Source organism: Mesoplodon densirostris, chromosome 7 (assembly GCF_025265405.1).
Source record: "Mesoplodon densirostris isolate mMesDen1 chromosome 7, mMesDen1 primary haplotype, whole genome shotgun sequence".
NCBI lineage: Eukaryota > Metazoa > Chordata > Mammalia > Artiodactyla > Ziphiidae > Mesoplodon > Mesoplodon densirostris.
Window position 1 is genome coordinate 6,842,491 of NC_082667.1, and position 17,511 is coordinate 6,860,001.

The 17,511-nt window shown below is 50.9% G+C and overlaps 1 protein-coding gene across 5 annotated transcripts in view; it reads right to left on the minus strand.

The window, feature by feature from the left end:
- Window positions 1-436: 436 nt before the first annotated feature.
- DPP3 (dipeptidyl peptidase 3) overlaps window positions 437-17,511 on the minus strand; it is a 35,650-nt gene continuing 18,575 nt past the window's right edge. For 4 of the 5 annotated variants that reach the window (XM_060105520.1, XM_060105523.1, XM_060105521.1 and 1 more), the window contains exons 10-18: window positions 16,369-16,563; window positions 16,038-16,150; window positions 15,594-15,686; window positions 14,055-14,117; window positions 13,831-13,955; window positions 13,587-13,707; window positions 11,266-11,445; window positions 3,634-3,796; window positions 437-987 (exon numbers count right to left, since the gene is read on the minus strand). In XM_060105520.1, the coding sequence (XP_059961503.1) occupies window positions 815-987; window positions 3,634-3,796; window positions 11,266-11,445; window positions 13,587-13,707; window positions 13,831-13,955; window positions 14,055-14,117; window positions 15,594-15,686; window positions 16,038-16,150; window positions 16,369-16,563 (1,226 nt within the window). In that variant the 3' untranslated portion in view covers window positions 437-814. Of the gene's footprint in view, window positions 988-3,633; window positions 3,797-9,668; window positions 9,764-11,265; window positions 11,446-13,586; window positions 13,708-13,830; window positions 13,956-14,054; window positions 14,118-15,593; window positions 15,687-16,037; window positions 16,151-16,368; window positions 16,564-17,511 lie in introns of those variants that run through there. The other variant, XM_060105524.1, reaches the window with a different exon arrangement.

Consider the following 17,511-nt stretch of genomic DNA (forward strand, 5'->3'; position numbering starts at 1 on the left):
GGAGAGGAGCCCTTCTAGTGTTTATGAACAGCAAAACGTAACTCCTCCCCTCCTCATCCTCATGGTTAACCGGGTGGAAAAGAGGCCACTCCTTTTCTCCCTCCTTACTCTAGAGGTCCAGGCTCAGAGAAAAAAACACAAAGGGTAAGAGATTAAATCCTAGGATTGTGACTGAAGTTGAGGCTTTCCAGTTTTTAGGTTCCTGGAATATTTTTAAATAGAAGAAAAGCCACGAAGGAGGACGACAAAAATTGTGCTACGTTCATCTCTTGACTCTCTGTAGATCCACATTTAGAGGTGGTGTCAAAATCCCGTTGTGGATGGGAGCCTAAAAATGACCCTCCTTCTCCCTCCGCAGGCCTTGATCCCAGCACCCTGCTGGGAGCAAATGAGAAGTGAGGCAAAGGCAAGGAGGAACCACACAAACTGCAAAAGATGGTGGTGGTTTCTAATATTTATTTTTCTGGTTATAAAAGTAATACATGAAGAGCACTGGATTGGGAGAGGTTTTGAGTCCTGCAGGATGACAGGTCACTTTCTCAGAACCTGCATTGCCTCATCTGGGAAGCCGGATAAGGTGTCCTGCCTTGCCCACCCCACAGAGGGCAGTGCAAATCAAATGAGATAACACAGGGGAAGCACTTGGTAAGCTGGAAAGTGCTGTCAAATGGAAGGGCTTAGTGTCACCACCCTCGGCTGAGGTAGCACCAAGGTCCGAGCTCCTGCCCCTCCCCTAGCCCCTAAGACACGACAAAAAGGGGGCCACTTGCAGCCTTGGTTTAATGGAGTGGGGGAAGGGCCATGCAAATCTGCCTCAAGCCTGGCCAGATGGGGTTTCACTGGGGCACTTCCAGAACCGGGCATCAGCTGTGGCCAGCTGGGTGAGGATCTCCTCCAACTCGGGCCCATCCTCTGGGAAGCGTTCAGAGAAGGATCGGATGAGGCCAGCAGCTGAGGCCTCATACTCAAGAAGCTGTACTTCTGAGCCTGGGGAGGAGATGGAGAAAAAAAAAGCAGCAGGAAAAGGTCTTAATAGGGAAGCAGAATCATAATCATAAGCATAGCAGCAGCTAGTTCTTCCTGAGCTCTTACCATGTGCCAAAAATTGTGCTCAATATTTCTTTTTTTTTTTTTGCGGTACGCGGGCCTCTCACTGTTGTGGCCTCTCCCATTGCGGAGCACAGGCTCCAGACGTGCAGGCTCAGCAGCCATGGCTTACGGGCCCAGCTGCTCCGCGGCACGTGGGATCTTCCCGGACTGGGGCACGAACCCATGTCCCCTGCATCGGCAGGCGGACTCTCAACCACTGCGCCACCAGGGAAGCCCCTCAATATTTCTTTATCTAACTGAATCCTTAAAATAATCCTATGAGGTAGGAAATATTAAAGGGGGAGTATTCAGTGAATTGCTGCATTCATTCATTCACTTAATAAAGATTTACACCAGTGCCATGTTAGGTAAAACAGACACAGTACTTGGCCTCCAGTAATTGCCTTATCTCTGTCTACTGTTGGACCCTGGGCAAGTTTCTCAACCTCTCTAAGCCTCAGTTTCCTCATCTGTAAAGTGTGCGCAAGCACAGTACTTGTTCTCTCAGGAAGTTGTGGTGATTAAATACAATAATGCATCGAGGGAATGCTCACCAAGCGCTAGCTACCACGAGCATCACGACCTCTGAGCCTATTACTCATCTGTTAAATGAGGCTGTTCCCAGGGTACCCATCTAACTTATGGGGTGTTCCTGAATACTCACGGGAAGCACTTCCCTCTAACATCCTTCCACTGCTCCACCCGCTCACAGCACCTTGTGCTCTGTGGCATCACGAGATGTACGCAGCTAAGAGCACAGGCTCTGAGTTCAGATGGCCCAAGTTCAAATCCTGGTCCTGCCACCCACTAACTGTGTGACCTCAAGCAAATACATTCTCTTCTGTGTCTTAGTTTCCAGCTGAAAAATGGGGATAATGACCTCCTCATTGAGTTGTTGGGAGTTGATCCATGGAAAGTTTTTACCCAGACTCTGGCACATGGCAGTCCTCAAAAGTTAGCTACAATCATCATCAGCATCCTCCTCCTCATCACCACCACTACCTTTGAATATTCAACCTGTTCTTCAGGCCTTAAAGTTTTACCCCCACTTCCTCCCCAGACCCTTCCCTGAGTCCCTCAAAAGTAGAGGTGATCTTCCCTTCTCTAAGTGTTCAGACCACTGTTTGTGTCTCTTGGGCACCCATGAACACTTCCCTTATAAGATCATTTCTCTCTCTGGCTTATTCCTAATGGGCTGTGAACTACTTGAGGTGAGTAGTCCAACCCCAATGCCTGCCCAGGGCTGGACAGTCAAAGCAATGATGATATTGTCCATGTAATGAGCATTGACTATGTGCCCGGCATGATCCATTCCCTCACTCATTTGACAGGCATTGAGAGGCTCCTGTGGGCCCGGCCCTGTGCCAGATGTCAGGGATGTGCTGCTTCTGCTGCCATGGAGATGAGCAGACAAGCAGACAGGAAAATGGCAGAGTGACAGCCGTTTGAAGAAGAAGAAGCTGGGTGATAGCTCAGGGAGTGTGCCTGGAGGGTGGGGAGCCGGGGAGAGGGTTGCCAAGGGGTGGGGTCCAAACTCCTCTATTTTATTTTTTAAATGAGGTGTATATTCATTGTTATTAATTTTTTCTTTCGGCCACACCACGCGTCTTGCAGGGATCTTAGTTCCCTGACCAGGGATTGAACCCAGGCCCTGGCGGTGAAAGCGCTGGGTCTTAACCACTGGGCCACCAGGGAACTCCCTAGAGTTTAGAATAAACCTTTTAGGGCTTCCCTGGTGGTGCAGTGGTTGAGAGTCCGCCTGCCGATGCAGGGGACATGGGTTCGTGCCCCGGTCCGGGAAGATCCCACATGCCGCAGAGCGGCTGGGCCCGTGAGCCATGGCCGCTGAGCCCGCGCGTCCGTAGCCTGTGCTCCGCAACGGGAGAGGCCACAACAGTGAGAGGCCCGTGTACCGCAACAACAACAAAAAAGAATAAACCTTTTAAATGCTTTTTCCTCACCAGGAGGAGGTAATTATTTCATTTAACCCTCACAACTGCCCATGACTATGGCAGTGAGGAACAAACGCTCTTAATACAAAAGGGCCTTTAATACAAGAGGTACAAGCGCAAGGCAGACAGGGCCAGGGATTCTGGCAACAGCATCATTGCTTGACGAGGGAGAAGGACCACGGGGATGCTGATCTCTCTCGGGGCTCTGCCGAGTCCTGTTGTACCCTGGGCTCAACTCAGCCTGCTGGGTGCCACCTCTCTGCCTAAGCTGACCTCACTCCTGGGCCCCCAACAGGCCTGATTCTCCGGTATGATGCCTGGCCTCCCCCCAGGCCTGGGGTCTGCCTGTTCTACTAGCCCCTGCTCTGCTGGCCCGCCTCAAACCTTCTGTTGCCGTCTGAGAAGCAGCATGACCCCGTGTGCGTGTGTGTGTGGGGGGTGGTAGATGCCAAGGTGTGGGCCTGAGGTTTGGCACGGGGTGGAGGGCCACCCCAGGGAGCCTTTCCTGAGCCCCGGCTTGGTGCCAGGCCTTCTCTGCGCTCCCAGAGGGCCCTGCACGGCCCCCATCAGGGAGGGCTCAGGGGCCCATTACCTTTGAGGCGAGTGTTGGGCTGAACGATGAGCTTGCGGGCTTCCTTGCGGAGCAGCACCGTGTCCCTGAGGGAGAGGAAGCGCTCGGGGGGCTCATCGGTGACCGCCGCATACCCCTCATATAGGGCCCGGCCGCCAGCCACGTCCCCTGTGGACTTCAGCACCTGTGGGAAGGCAGGCGTTAGTACCTATCATGGGCGCCCTCCCGGTATCCACGGGGCTTTGCCAGGGGCTACCACCAACGGTGCCCAGCCCTGGACTACATCTGCTCTCTTGCAGCTTTCCTGTGCTGAATACGCGAGGAATGCGGGTCACATGCTAGCGCAGAGTAAGTGCCCATACTAAAGTGAAGCCAATGGTCCTCCTCTGCGTGTCTCACTTGAGCTGTAGACAAGGAAGGTATTATCATCACCCTCTTTTTTTTTTTCTTTTGAACATTTTTAGGAACTTCCCTGGTGGTCCAGTGGCTAAGACTCTGTGCTCCCAATGCAGAGGGCCCAGGTTTGATCCCTGGTCAGGGAACTAGATCCCACGTGCCGCAACTAAGACCTGGTGCAGCCAAAGAAATAAATAAATATTGGGCTTCCCTGGTGGCACAGTGGTTAAGAATCTGCCTGCCAATGTAAGGGACATAGGTTCGAGCCCTGGTCCGGGAAGATCCCACATGCCGTGGAGCAACTAAGTCCGTGCGCCACAACTACTGAGCCTGCGCTCTAGAGCCCGCGAGCCACAACTACTGAGCCCACGTGCCACACTACTGAAGCCCGAGTGCCTAGAGCCCATGCTCCGCAACAAGAGAAGCCACGACAATGAGAAGCCCGCGCACCGCAACGAAGAGTAGCCCCCGCTCACCACAACTAGAGAAAAGCCTGTGCGCAGCAACAAAGACCCAACACAGCCAAAAAATAAATAAATACATTTATTAAAAATAAATAAATATTTAAAAATAATAATGAAATTAAAAAATAAAAAGTTTTATTTTTACCATGACAAATGTTCAGGCAATTATCCTTCGTGTTCAACAAATACTTTTCCTTGGCTGCATGGCATGCGGGATCTCAGTTCCCCAACCAGGTACTAACCCTGCAGTGGGAGCTCAGAGGCTTAACCACTGGACTGCCAGGGAAGTCCCCACACTCTTTTTTTAGTAAAACATTTCATACACCCAAAATATATAGTATGTATGTTATAAAGAATAAGACACCCGTACAACCACCACCCAGCTTAAGAGTCAGTCCAATCGCTCCCTCCTTGACTGCACCCTGTGGCCTCCCCCATCTGAGGAATCAGCACTCGACTTGGTGCTCATTAGTCCCTTGTTTTCCCTGAGTTTTACTCTCAACCATAAATTTTTGCCCACATCCTGTGATTTGCTTTTTCTGCTCGAGTTACATCTGAGATTCATCTGTGTTTGTGCGTGTAGTTATAGTTGACCCTTCTCACGGCTGTACACATTCCACTTACAAACACGCCACAGTTTCATCTCTTCCACTGTTGCTGTGTAACCTGTGCTTTTTGCCCTTTGAGGCTGCTGTGGACAACCTGTACATCTACTGATGCTCAGAGGCGGGTTTCCCCAGAGAATCAAGGTCTGGGGGTCAGGTGAATGCTCATCCTTAAAGGACGATGCCCACATTGTTTTCCAGAATTGTTGCACCTGTTTACATTCCCAGAAGCAGGGGCTGGCAGTCCATCCTGCTCGGCACACCAGGGTGGCGTTGACAGTTTTTCATTTTGCCAAGATGGTGGGTGGAAATCTCATGTTGTTTAAGGTGCGCTTTTCTGATGACTAACGAGATGGAATAACACCCCACAAGTTGGTGGGCTACTTATTTTCCTCTTCTGTTCATGAGTTTTGCCTATGTTTCTGTTGGGTTGTCTTTTCCTCCCTTTTTTTTTTTTTTTTAAGTTCTTTATATGTTTAGAGGTTAACCTTTTGTTAACACATATGTGGCAAATACCCTATCCTAGTTTAAGACTCATCTTCTCACCTTCTTTATGGTAAGTTTCGATGAATAAAAGTTATTATTATTATTGTTATTATTTTGGCTGCGCCGCATGGCTTGCGGGATCTTAGTTCTCTGACCAGGGATCAAACCCAGGCCCACAGCAGTGGAAGCGCAAAGTCGTAACCACTGGACCACCAGAGAAGTCCCTAAAAGTCATTTTTAATGTAGTTAAAGGGATTGATCTCTTCCTTGATGGCCTGTGCTTCTTGTATGGGGAGAAATTCTCCTCCACCCTGAGGTCATAAAGATATTCTTTTCTCAGTTTAAAACTTTGCCATTCACGTGTAAGCCTTTAATCTCTCTGGGATTGAATTCTGTGTGTGGTATAAAGTAGAAACCCGAAGTGTCTCTCCATAAGGATAATCTATTGTCCCAGGGCCACTATTAAATGGTCCCTCCTTCCCCAGTGGTCTGCAACGCCACTTCTGTCGTATACCAAACAATCAAAGCTCTTGGTTCTGTTCCACTGGTCAATTTGTCTATTCCTGCCCCAGTGCCACACTGAATTTAGAAGTCTCAGAATAAAATTTGATATCTGGTGGAACAAGTCCCCAACCTGTTTTGCTTCAAGAGTGTTTTGGCTCTGATTCATGGTCCTTTATGCTTCCATCTAAATTTTACCATCAGCTTGTAGAGTTCCATGAAAAACACTCTTGGGCCTTTATTCAACCTTGCTGAACTCTTTTATTACCTTCAATAATTTATAGATTCTTTTGGCTTGCCTATGTAGACAGTCATATCATTTGCAAAACGATGAGGTTTTTTTTTTTAATTTTTTTTTTTTTTTTTTTGCGGTACGCGGGCCTCTCACTGTTGTGGCCTCTCCCATTGCGGAGCACAGGCTCCGGACGCTCAGGCTCAGCAGCCATGGCTCACGGGCCCAGCCGCTCCGCGGCATGAGGGATCCTCCTGGACCGGGGCATGAACCTGTGTCCCCTGCATCGGCAGGTAGCCTCTCAACCACTGCACCACCAGGGAAGCCCTTTTTTTTTTTTTTTTTTTCTTCTTTTTGCGGTATGCGGGCCTCTCACTGTTGTGGCCTCCCCCGTTGCGGAGCACAGGCTCCGGATGCGCAGGCCCAGAGGCCATGGCTCACGGGCCCAGCCGCTCCGCGGCACGTGGGATCCTCCCAGACCGGGGCACGAACCCGTATCCCCTGCATCGGCAGGCGGACTCTCAACCACTGCGCCACCAGGGAGGCCCCCTTTTTTTTTAATTAAAAAAAAATTTTTTTGGCAGCCCACATGGCATACGGGATCTTAGTTCCCCGACCAGGGATAGAACCCGTGTCCCCTGCAGTGGAAGCACAGTCCTAACCACTGGAACGCCAGGGACTTCCCAAAACGATGAGTTTTGTTTCTTCCTTTCTAATGCTTAAAGTTTTTACTTGTTTTTCTTGTTTCCTTGTAAAAGCTAGGACCTTCAGTACATTGTTGAGCAGAAGTGGAAATAGAGAGTATATTTGTCTTCTTCCTGATTTTAAAAGGAATGTTCTAGAGTTTCAACAAATGACATTTACTGTACTTTTGGGGTTTTTTTTTTTTTTTTTTTTTTTTTGCGGTACACGGGCCTCTCACTGTTGTGGCCTCTCCCGTTGTGGAGCACAGGCTCCGGACACGCAGGCGCAGCGGCCATGGCTCACGGGCCCAGCTGCTCCGTGGCACGTGGGATCTTCCCGGACCGGGGCACGAACCCGCGTCCCCTGCATCGGCAGGAGGACTCTCAACCACTGCGCCACCAGGGAAGCCCTGTACTTTTGTTTTTTGAGACACTCTTTGTCAGGAACCAGCTGCAAGCTGACACAGTTCTTGCAGCTTAAAGCATGGCAAAGTCCTGCTTAATTCTCGACAGGACCCGAAAGATTATTAGAGAAGATATGAGTCTTGGCCCGTGAGGTTGCTTGCGGTTTCTCTAACTATAGTTTGTCCTTGGCATGTTTCAGTAATCACAGTCTGTTCTCACGCATGTTTATATTCTGGTTCGCAGAATGTTTTGTACTATAACTTCAACACTAAGGAAGTACTGTCTGATGATTCTGTCTTGTGATTTTAACAAAAACATGTATTGCCTACTACAATCTATAAAAAGAGTTTTGATGGGAAATAAAGTGTGTGTGTGCTTGTACGCCACCCTCCTGACCCCCTCTCTGCTTAATCCCCTCACCTGCTCTCAGGACTTTTTCCTCAGTCTAACAGCGACTGACAACTCTTACCGGTTAAAGAAATTCTTTTTGACTCTGAGTTTCCTAAGCGTTTTTTATCATAAATAGATATTGACTTTCAAGAGCTTTTTCTAAATCTATTGAGATGATCATGGTTTTTCTCCTTTAACATGGTGATTTTCATAAATATATAATGTTAAATAAACCTTTCATTTCTGGGATTAAACCCAAATTGATATTTTCTGGATTTGATCTACTAAGATTTTGTTTTAGAATTTTGGCATTTACATTTTCCTTTCCTGAACTATCTTCAATTTTGGTATCAAGATTAAACTGGCAACTTACAATGAGGTAGAGAACATTCTCTCTTTTTCTATTGTATGGAAGTTTATATAAAATTGATACCATCTGTTACTTGAATATTTTGTAGGATTCATCTGTAAAACTCTGTGAGCTTAGCATTTTTTAAAAAATTAATTAATTAATTAATTATTTTTGGTTGCGTTGGGTCTTCATTGCTGCGCGTGGGCTTTCTCTAGTTGCGGCAAGCGGGGCCTATCCTTTGTTGTGGTGCGGCAGGCTTCTCATTGCAGTGGCTTCTCCTGTTGCAGAGCATGGACTCTAGGCGCACGGGGTTCACTAGTTGTGGCTTGCGGGCTCTAGGGTGCAGGCTCAGTAGTTGTGGCGCACGGGCTTAGTTGCTCCGCAGCATATAGGATCTTCCCAGACCAGGGCTCGAACCTGTGTCCCCTGCATTGGCAGGTGGATACTTAACCACTGCGCCACCAGGCAAGTCCCAGCTTAGCAATTTTTGTATGAAGATTTTAGACCACCGATTTAATTTCTGTAATGGCTATAGGATTATTCAAGTTATCTATTCATGAGTCAATTTTAATGTTATTATTTTTCTAGGAATTTGTCCATTTATCCAAGTTAAAAATTTATTGCCATAAATTCCTGCTATATTTACAGTTATGTCCCCCTTTAAATTTCTACTCTTATTTTGCCTTCACGTTTTTTTTGGGCCATGCAGTATGTGGGATCTTAGTTCCCTGACCAGGGACTGAACCCAGGCCCCCTGAAATAGAAGCACAGAGTCCTAACCACTGGACCACCAGTGAATTCCCATTCTACGATGTTTCTAGACAGGGGTTCCGCTTGTCATTCTTGGTATTTCTAGAGCTTCCTGGATTTATGAATTGGGTCTTTAATCAGTCCTATAAAATTCTCAGCCATTATCTCTTCTAATATCCCCTCTCCTACATTTTCTCTCTCCTTTCCTCTTAGAACTTCAGTTTATGTACATTAGACCTTTTCACACTATCCTCCATGTCTCTTAATCTCTTTTAAATTTCCTAGCTTTGTGTCTCTGTGCTACATGCTGTATAACTTCCCTTATCTTCAGCTGGATTTAAAACCTGTTTCAGCTGCCTATTTTTAGTTTCAGTGATTATAAAGATTATTGCTAGGAGGTCTATGTGGCTCTCTTCCAAATATCTGACATTTTGTGGCTCTGATCCTTACTTCTTTTGCCAATTTGCAGGTGGCAAAGTCGGATTCCTACTAGGGCACCCTCCAGGTAAGCCTCCCCCTCTTAGACCCAGGGTTAGAATGATTTTCCCTCGCTTTGGAGTCATTAAAACCAACTGGGAACTCCTGGGGGAGGGTTAGAGAGAATACCTCACCTTTCTCTCTTCTGCATGATATTTAACACCCAGAATATGAACACACATTCATCAGGTCGACAGGTTAGACCCCAGGAGCTTAAACCAAAGAGTTGGCAACAGGGGTGCTGACAGGACCCAGGTGTTATCATGAACAAGTGAGTAAGGCAGGTAGGTAGTGGACCCGGCAAACTGGAGAGTCACGCCATGTCCAAATGTCCAAGTGTGCAAATGCAGTGGCTGATGCTCAGTTCCAGCCCATCATTCACGTGGGAATTACGTCTATGGATGTCAGACCTTCAAAGAAGTCAGAAATACACATTTGTATCTCACCTCACCAACTTTTACAATACAGGTGGGCCAAAGCTATGACTGTGTCTGTGAGCCATGGCTGAAGCCTTTCCCTATGGAAAAGCCTTCATCTTCCCTGGGGCTGGCTCCTTGCTGTGCTCTTGGCTTTTCCTGGGGGGCTAATAAAAGAAACAGCAACACCAAAAATGCTTCCATATTCCATATCTTCTGCAAAACTACTACTGCAGACACTGTCCATTCTGCTGAATGATTCCTCTCATACAGAGACCCACCTGCTTCAATCTCTAGAACGGAATGCTCTGTGTTCACTCACTACTAAGTCACAGTTCAATACTGGCCAGAGATTTGGCAGATTTGACTCCTTTATCTAGTGACTTATTATTATTATTAATAGACTGTTTTGGAATAATTTTAGATTTACAGAAAAGTTGCAAAGATAGTACAGAGAGTTCCCGTGTGCCCCTGGCCCAGTTTTGCCTGTTGTTAACATCTTACAAAATTGGTACATTTGTATTAACTAAACTCTAGATGTTATTTAGATTTCACTAGTTTTCCCACTAATGTCCTTTTTCTATTCCAGAATCTAACCCAAGACACTGCACTGTGTTTTGCATCTAATGATTTTTAATTTCTAATTTTATTTTACTTTAATGGCCAAACATATCTTTTTAGGAAAAATGCCTTACATCCCTTCTGGAAATAGGTGGGAGTACAATCATAAAGCGATATTTGCTGAATTGAAGCCTGGGCCTTCTTCAGGTTGAAAAAGCCAGCAGGACCCTGTTCTGATGGACGGCACTGCCTGGTAAGGAGAGGGTCACCATCAGTGGTCCTCCGGCTTTGTTGAGTGTCAGAATCACCTGGCAGGCTAGTAAACATGCAGGTTCCGGGGCCCCGCCCTCAGAATTTCTGAATCAGGAGGTCTGGGGTGGGGCCTTTGAATCTGCATGTCCTGGGCGATGCTGCTGCTGGTCCCTGGACCACACTTTGTGTCACACTGGCTTGGATAACATGACATTCTATTGCTCAGTTCCACATATATGTTGTTTCATTTAATTCCTACCAGGTGAGGCAGGTGATGTACCTCATTTGACAGATGAGAAAAGTGGAGGCCAGCAAGGCAAAGTATGTTACCCCAATTACACAGCTGGTTAGTACTGACACCAGAACCCCAAAAGGTCTCCTGACTCTACACATCCCTACATGGGAGGGATGTCAGGGCTGCAGTGACCACTGTCCCTCCCTCCTTCACTCACCAAGCTCCAGGCTTCCTCCTTCTGTCTCTCAACCCACTAAGCTCCTTCCAGTCCCAAGACCGAGGCTTTACTCTTTGTTTCTTCTGCTATCAGATCTTCTAATAGCTGGTTCCTCCTTGGCACTCAAATTCCAGCTTAAATACCACCTCCTCCAAGAAGACTTCCCTGTTACAGGGTGGGGAGACAGGGTGAGGCTGGAGGGGGCCTCCAAGGTGAGAGGCCCCTGTTTACCTGGAGTCTCCGCAGGAACCTCTCCAGGGCGGGCTTGCCCACGGTCCGGATCTTGTTGCGGTCAAGGTGAACCTGGGCATCTGGGCGCCCATCGGAGCCTGTGGTGGGAGTGACGGTAACAAGTCCCTCGCCAGCCTCCAGCAAGACCCTCAGGATCACAAACCGGGCCTGCATGTGGGCCTGCCGGGGCCAAAGAGAAAGGAATCATTAGCAACCCCGAGGCAAGAAGTATCAAGAGCTCATTCCAAGGCCTGATATATCATATGTGCGCACTAATTGTCAATTATTATTGTCGTTGTATCCTTCCCGAGCCTGTGGGTCCTTTTGTGCCTATTCCTTTCCCCTCAAATGCTTCCCTTCTCCTCTCACAAGGGAGGGCAGGCTGCCCTGGTAGACATGAAGGCCATTTCCAGGCAGGACCCAGAGCCCCATGTTCCCCCTTGTCACCTACCATCCTCTCTGTTGCTCCACAGCCCACCCTCATGACAACAGTTACCCCCAGAGGGCCCCTCGCCACCAGGACCCCGAGCACTTTCTTCTCCACAATCCTGTTTGCATTCAACAGTGGGATCAAGAGGGCACCGTTATCCCCAGTTTACAGATGACAAAACAGAGGCCCAGAGAGGTGAAGTGACTTGCTCAGGGTCACACAGCTCGTAGGAGAGAGCAAGGACTAACCCAAGTTTTCTGACTGTAAAACGTGTGTTCAGGGCTTCCCTGGTGGTGCAGTGGTTGAGAGTCCACCTGCCAATGCAGGGGACAGGGGTTCGTGCCCCGGTCCGGGAAGAGCCCACATGCTGCGGAGCAGCTGGGCCCATGAGCTATGGCCACTGAGCCTGTGTGTCCGGAGTCTGTGCTCCACAACGGGAGAGGCCGCAACAGTGAGAGGCCCGCGTACTGTGTAAAGTGTGTTCTTTTTTTTTTTTTTTTTTTTTCCTGCGGTACGCGGGCCTCTCACCGTTGTGACCTCTCCCGCTGCGGAGCACAGGCTCCGGACGCGCAGGCTCAGCGGCCATGGCTCACGGGCCCAGCCGCTGCGCGGCATATGGGATCTTCCCGAACCGGGGCACGAACCCACGTCCCCTGCATCTGCAGACGGACTCGCAACCACTGCGCCACTAGGGAAGCCCTTTTTTTTTTTTTTTTTTTTAAATAAATTTATTTATTTTAAATTTATTTTTGGCTGTGTTGGGTCTTCGTTGCTGCGCACAGGCTTTCTTTAGCTGCAGTGAGCGGGGGGCTACGCTTCATTGCGGTGCGCAGGCTTCTCATTGCGGTGGCTTCTCTTGTTGCAGAGAATGGGCTCTAGGCGTGTGGGCTTCAGGAGTTGCGGCACATGGGCTCAGTAGTTGTGGCTCGCAGGCTCTAGAGAGCAGGCTCGGTAGTTGTGGCGCACGGGCTTAGTTGCTCCACGGCATGTGGGATCTTTCTGGACCAGGGCTCGAACCTGTGTCTCCTGCATTGGCAGGCGGATTCTTAACCACTGCGCCACCAGGGAAGTCCCCGTGTGTTCTTTTTTTTTTTTTTTTTTTTTTTTTTCTTTTTGCGGTATGTGGGCCTCTCACTGTTGTGGCCTCTCCCGTTGCGGAGCACAGGCTCCGGATGCGCAGGCCCAGCGGCCATGGCTCACGGGCCCAGCCGCTCCGCGGCATATGGGATCCTCCCAGACCGGGGCACGAACCCGTATCCCCTGCATCGGCAGGCGGACTCTTAACCACTTGCGCCACCAGGGAGGCCCCCGTGTGTTCTTTTGATGACACAATATTGCCTCCTCAAAACAGACTTACTTGACTTCTTGAAAGATTTCAATTGTTTACCCTATCTCTAAAGTACATCTCGTCACCGAACAGTGTAGTCTAATGGCTCTGGAGGCAGGCTGCTTGGATTTGAATTCTGGTTCTGTTACTTACCAGCAAGTTACTTAATCGCTTTGTGCTTCAATTTCCTCATCTCTAAAATGAGGGTAATAACAGTACCTACCTCCTGGGTTGACACTGGGGACAAATGGGTTAATTCATGTAAAGCGCTTAGAGCAAAGTGGCACAGAGTAAGTCCTATGCAAGTCATCTGTTAGTGGTCATAGTAAAATCATCTCATCTGATTCACCCTCAGAGGTGGGCAAGGAGATTATTACTCGCATTTCACAGACAGGGACACCGAGACTCACAACAGTGACGTGACTTGCCCTCATATGCAGTGGACTCTGGGATCAACCCAGTTTATGTGCCTTGTAGGTACGGTTGTCCCTTCCCTACACCCAGAATCCTGATCTTGGTCCCCACCTCAGGCTCTTCCCTCCTGAGGGGTCCCCTGGCCCCCACCTGTCTCCAGCTGGAGGCCTCAGGGGTGTAGAACTCCAGAGCAAGCAGCCCAGCCCGAACCATGTTGAGCCAGTTCACGTAGACCACATCTTCTGCATCAGCCCCCTCAAAGCCAAAGATCCTGGGGGAGGGAGGGGAAGTGGCAGGGGGGAGGGGGGGTCAGAGGCTACCCGGGCCCTGCCCTCCCTGCCAGCACCCCCTCCATCCACAGAGGAGGCCCACCCCCCAGGCCTGCTGCTCGTACTCCAGCACTTGGGGGTTGAGGCAGAGGTAGAGGCCCACGCTCTCTGCCCGGCACTCTTCATAGCTGGAGGCAATAGTGCTGAACTTGCTGTCCCAGGTCTCCCCGCTCCGGTACCAGCTCTGAATCTGGGAGGGAAGGCCCAGGAAGCAAGCTTAGGGGTGCCTGCCACCCCCCTGGGCCGCCCCACTCCCAGCACCCCAAGGCTCTGCCGAGGCCACCCTCACCTGCTCCCCTGTCTCTGGGTTGATCACTGTCTCCTGGTCAAAGTTGAATGCTCCTTTCTCATCCTGCAGGAGAACGGTCATGAATGTGGGGCAGGTGAGGGCAAGGTGCCCCTGCCCTGGGCCAGGCCTTCAGCCCTGGATCCAAGTGGCTCAGAAAGGTGACCGGGAGCAGTGAGTGGATGGCAGGAGCAGCAGGTCCACCGACACACTGCTGCCTCCAAACCTGTCCTGTGACACATCTCAGAAGCCCCGGAGGTAGAAGACCGTGAGGCACCTACCCCTGCACAGAGAGTGACTCTGCAGGCCAGATGGGGAGGGACATGCCCAAAGTCACAGGAAGACTTGGACTCAGCATCTCCAGAGCCCAGCTGGAGATTTCCCAGTGGGTGGACCAGAAGGCCTGGCTGCTCCTCACCTTCCTGGCCTCTCTGCTGGCAGAGGAGGTCACAGGATGTGACTCTGCCTCAGAAGCATCACCCTCACCGTCCTCTCCATGTGCCAAGTGTCTTTCGTGCACCATCCATTTCACCCTTGCAACCACCCTCCAAGGAACATTCTATTACTACCCCACTTCACAGAGGAGGAAACTAAGGCTCAGAGACTAAGAACCCCAAAGTGGAATCAGAGCACATAATGTCTGTGCACACTGTCTCTTAACAATAACTCCCATTTTCAGAGGGCCTATCGAGTGCCAAGCAAATCCCAGGGCTTTGCCTTTATTCTTCACAAAAGCCATACCGTAGGAGTCAGGAATCCTATTTTACAGATGGGCCAACTGAAGCTGGGAGGGAAACTGTCTTGTGCAAGGCCACGGAGGGGCCACATGTGTCCCTGCTTCCCTGGGACTTCAAAGCCTGGACAAAGCCCAATGCCAAGCTGCTCCCCCATCAGCTGCTCTCTGGATCCTCCTGACTTCCAGGCCCAGCCCGTCCCCATTCGGGGAGGCAGCCCCCCGCCACAAGGAGCAGGCCCAACCCTGCACTCTCTGACAGCCCTGCCCCACCCACCCCCAGTCACGTCATCCATGCAGCTCCGGGCTGGGGGTCCACAATGGGCTCTTCCCGGCCTGCCAGAAAGGCTGTCTGTCTTCTCATGTTCCCTGAGTGGGTGCTGAGGGCGCTCCAGCCACTCTGGCTGGCCAGGAGGAAGGGGCAGCTCTGGGGAGAAGGGGCCCCTACAATACCTGGAAAGGTACAGGCTCCAGGGAACAGCAGTGCAAAGACAGACAGTGTTGCAGCCTCAGGACTAGGGGCTCCAGACACTGCCCGCTTCTGGCCTCTCTAACCCTGGGGCTGTCTGGGTCACACCCTCAGGGCAGGCTTCCCTGGCCTGAGCCAAGCAATTCTTCCTGTGGGGGGACCTTAGCTGAACAGTCCTGCAGGTCCCACTCAATCCTGGGACATCTTGGGGGAGGCTGAGACATTGAGGGCCAAGACTGGAGCGGCTTCACCCCTGAGGGGCTGACCGTGGAGGAGGGGAGCCGTAGGCCTGGCTCTGCGGAGGCCCCTGCGGGCACCAGGGCCAGCCCCGTGTTCTTACCTGTACGAATAGCTTGCCGCTGCCGTGGCCCAACAGCTCGTGCAGCCCCACCTGCACGTCAAAGGAGGGTCCCTTCCAACGGATGTACAGGTCCTGCCGAGACAAGCGGAGACCCACGCTGCCCACTGTCCCACCACGGCCACACGGCCTGCCCACACCCCCTGTGCCAGGCCGAGGGCCCATCGTGATGCACACATTTGCTAAAGGCCTACTACACTAGGCACCGCAAAGCCCATCCCATCCTTGCAGCAACCTGCGAAAAAGGGGCTGCCTCCACTGTTTGCCAGCTCCAAAGACACAAGGTCAAAGGTCAGAAGCGGGGAAGCAGCAGAGCCAGGCCCGAAGCCGTGTTCTTTCCTCTCCTCTGCACTGGCCTGTCCGCCTTCCTGCATCAGCTGAGGTCAGGCCAGGCCCAGCGCCGGCCCTCGGGCTGCCGGTGCCCACCTTGTCCTCCTCCTCCAGGAAGGTGAGCTTCTCCCGCTGCGTGGCGTAGGCCACGGCCAGCACGTTCCCCAGCGACACGTTCTTAAAGCCTTCTGTCTGCCTTAGGTCGTCATCTGGAGAAGGCGAGGGCGGGGACCAGGGAGAAGGGGCAAAGGTCAAGGGTCACAGACGAGGAGTCTGGACAACAGGGACAGGCCGGGATGGTGAGCGGAGCAGGGTGATGTGTGGCCAGGGTGAGTGTGTGGAGGCGGAGGGTGCGACTCTCAGTGGGGTCTCCTGGGGGTTTGGGCCATCCTGTCATGTTCGAGGGGCAGGGCCCGTGGAAGCTCACAGTTGGGGATGTTGATGCCGGCAGGGATGCCGGAGCCGGCGAAGGTGAGAACATCCAGGGAGGTGAAGTCGGGGGTGAGGAACTTGTCCTTCTCGAAGGCTGGGGGCCAGGGAAGCTCCTTCAACAGCTGCTCTGCACTTGCCACTAGCCACTCAAACTTGGCACTCATGGCCTTGTTCACCATGGCCACGAAGCCTGTGGGGGGACAGAGTGGGCTGTGGGTTGGCAGGGTTTGGAAGGGATCCCACGCACTCCTCAACCCCTCCAACCCTCCAGCTGTCATGCAGGTATTGAATGCCTGCTGTGCACAGTGACCCTGTGCTGGCCACTCGGGAGAACAGTGACCCAGGCCTGGGCCCTGCCTCCACAAGGTCACTGTTTTGGGATGGGTGGGGTACAGAGAGAAGGCTTTGCTGAGTAACACCTGTGGTGGATCTTAAAGGAGATTGTGGGGAGTACATAGGGGATGATGGGGAAAGGATCAGATGCCCAGTGGAAGGGACGATGTGAACAAAAAAAGATGCTCTCCTTTTTGGGGGAACTGTGAACTGTCCTGCATGGTTAGTGCACCTGGCTTATGCGGTGGTGAGTGAGGCTGCTGCACAGACGGCTGGGACTGACCCTTTCAGATTCAGTGCAGTTAAGAGTTCCTGGCTCAAAGAAGTGTTTCCAAAATTGTACTCCATAGAACACATTTTCTATGAGAGCCTTCATAAAGAAAGAGCTCCCTGGTCAGGTAAGTTTGGGCAAAACTACACACTCTACCTTCATCTTCTTAAAGGCTCTCAAAGCACATTTGCACGTTAAAGGTACTGAAGAGTCCTGCAAGCAGAGACTCCCTGCTGCTCAGGAACAAATCCTTCTTGATGTAATTCCTGCTAACCCTGCAGGGACTACACCCTGGAAAGGCCAGACCTAGACTGAGGAAGGGGTCAACTTTAACCTGGCCGAGGGATGGGCTTGGCAATGCCTCTCCATCTGGATTCGCTTTGTCTGATGAATACATCACACCAGGGCAGGAAGAGAGGATGATTAAAATAGCAAAGAAGGAAAAGCAACCTAAATAAATGTCCAATGATTGGGGATTATTAAATAAATCAGGGGGCAGCTATGAGATGGCATGCCATGCAGCTGTTAGATATG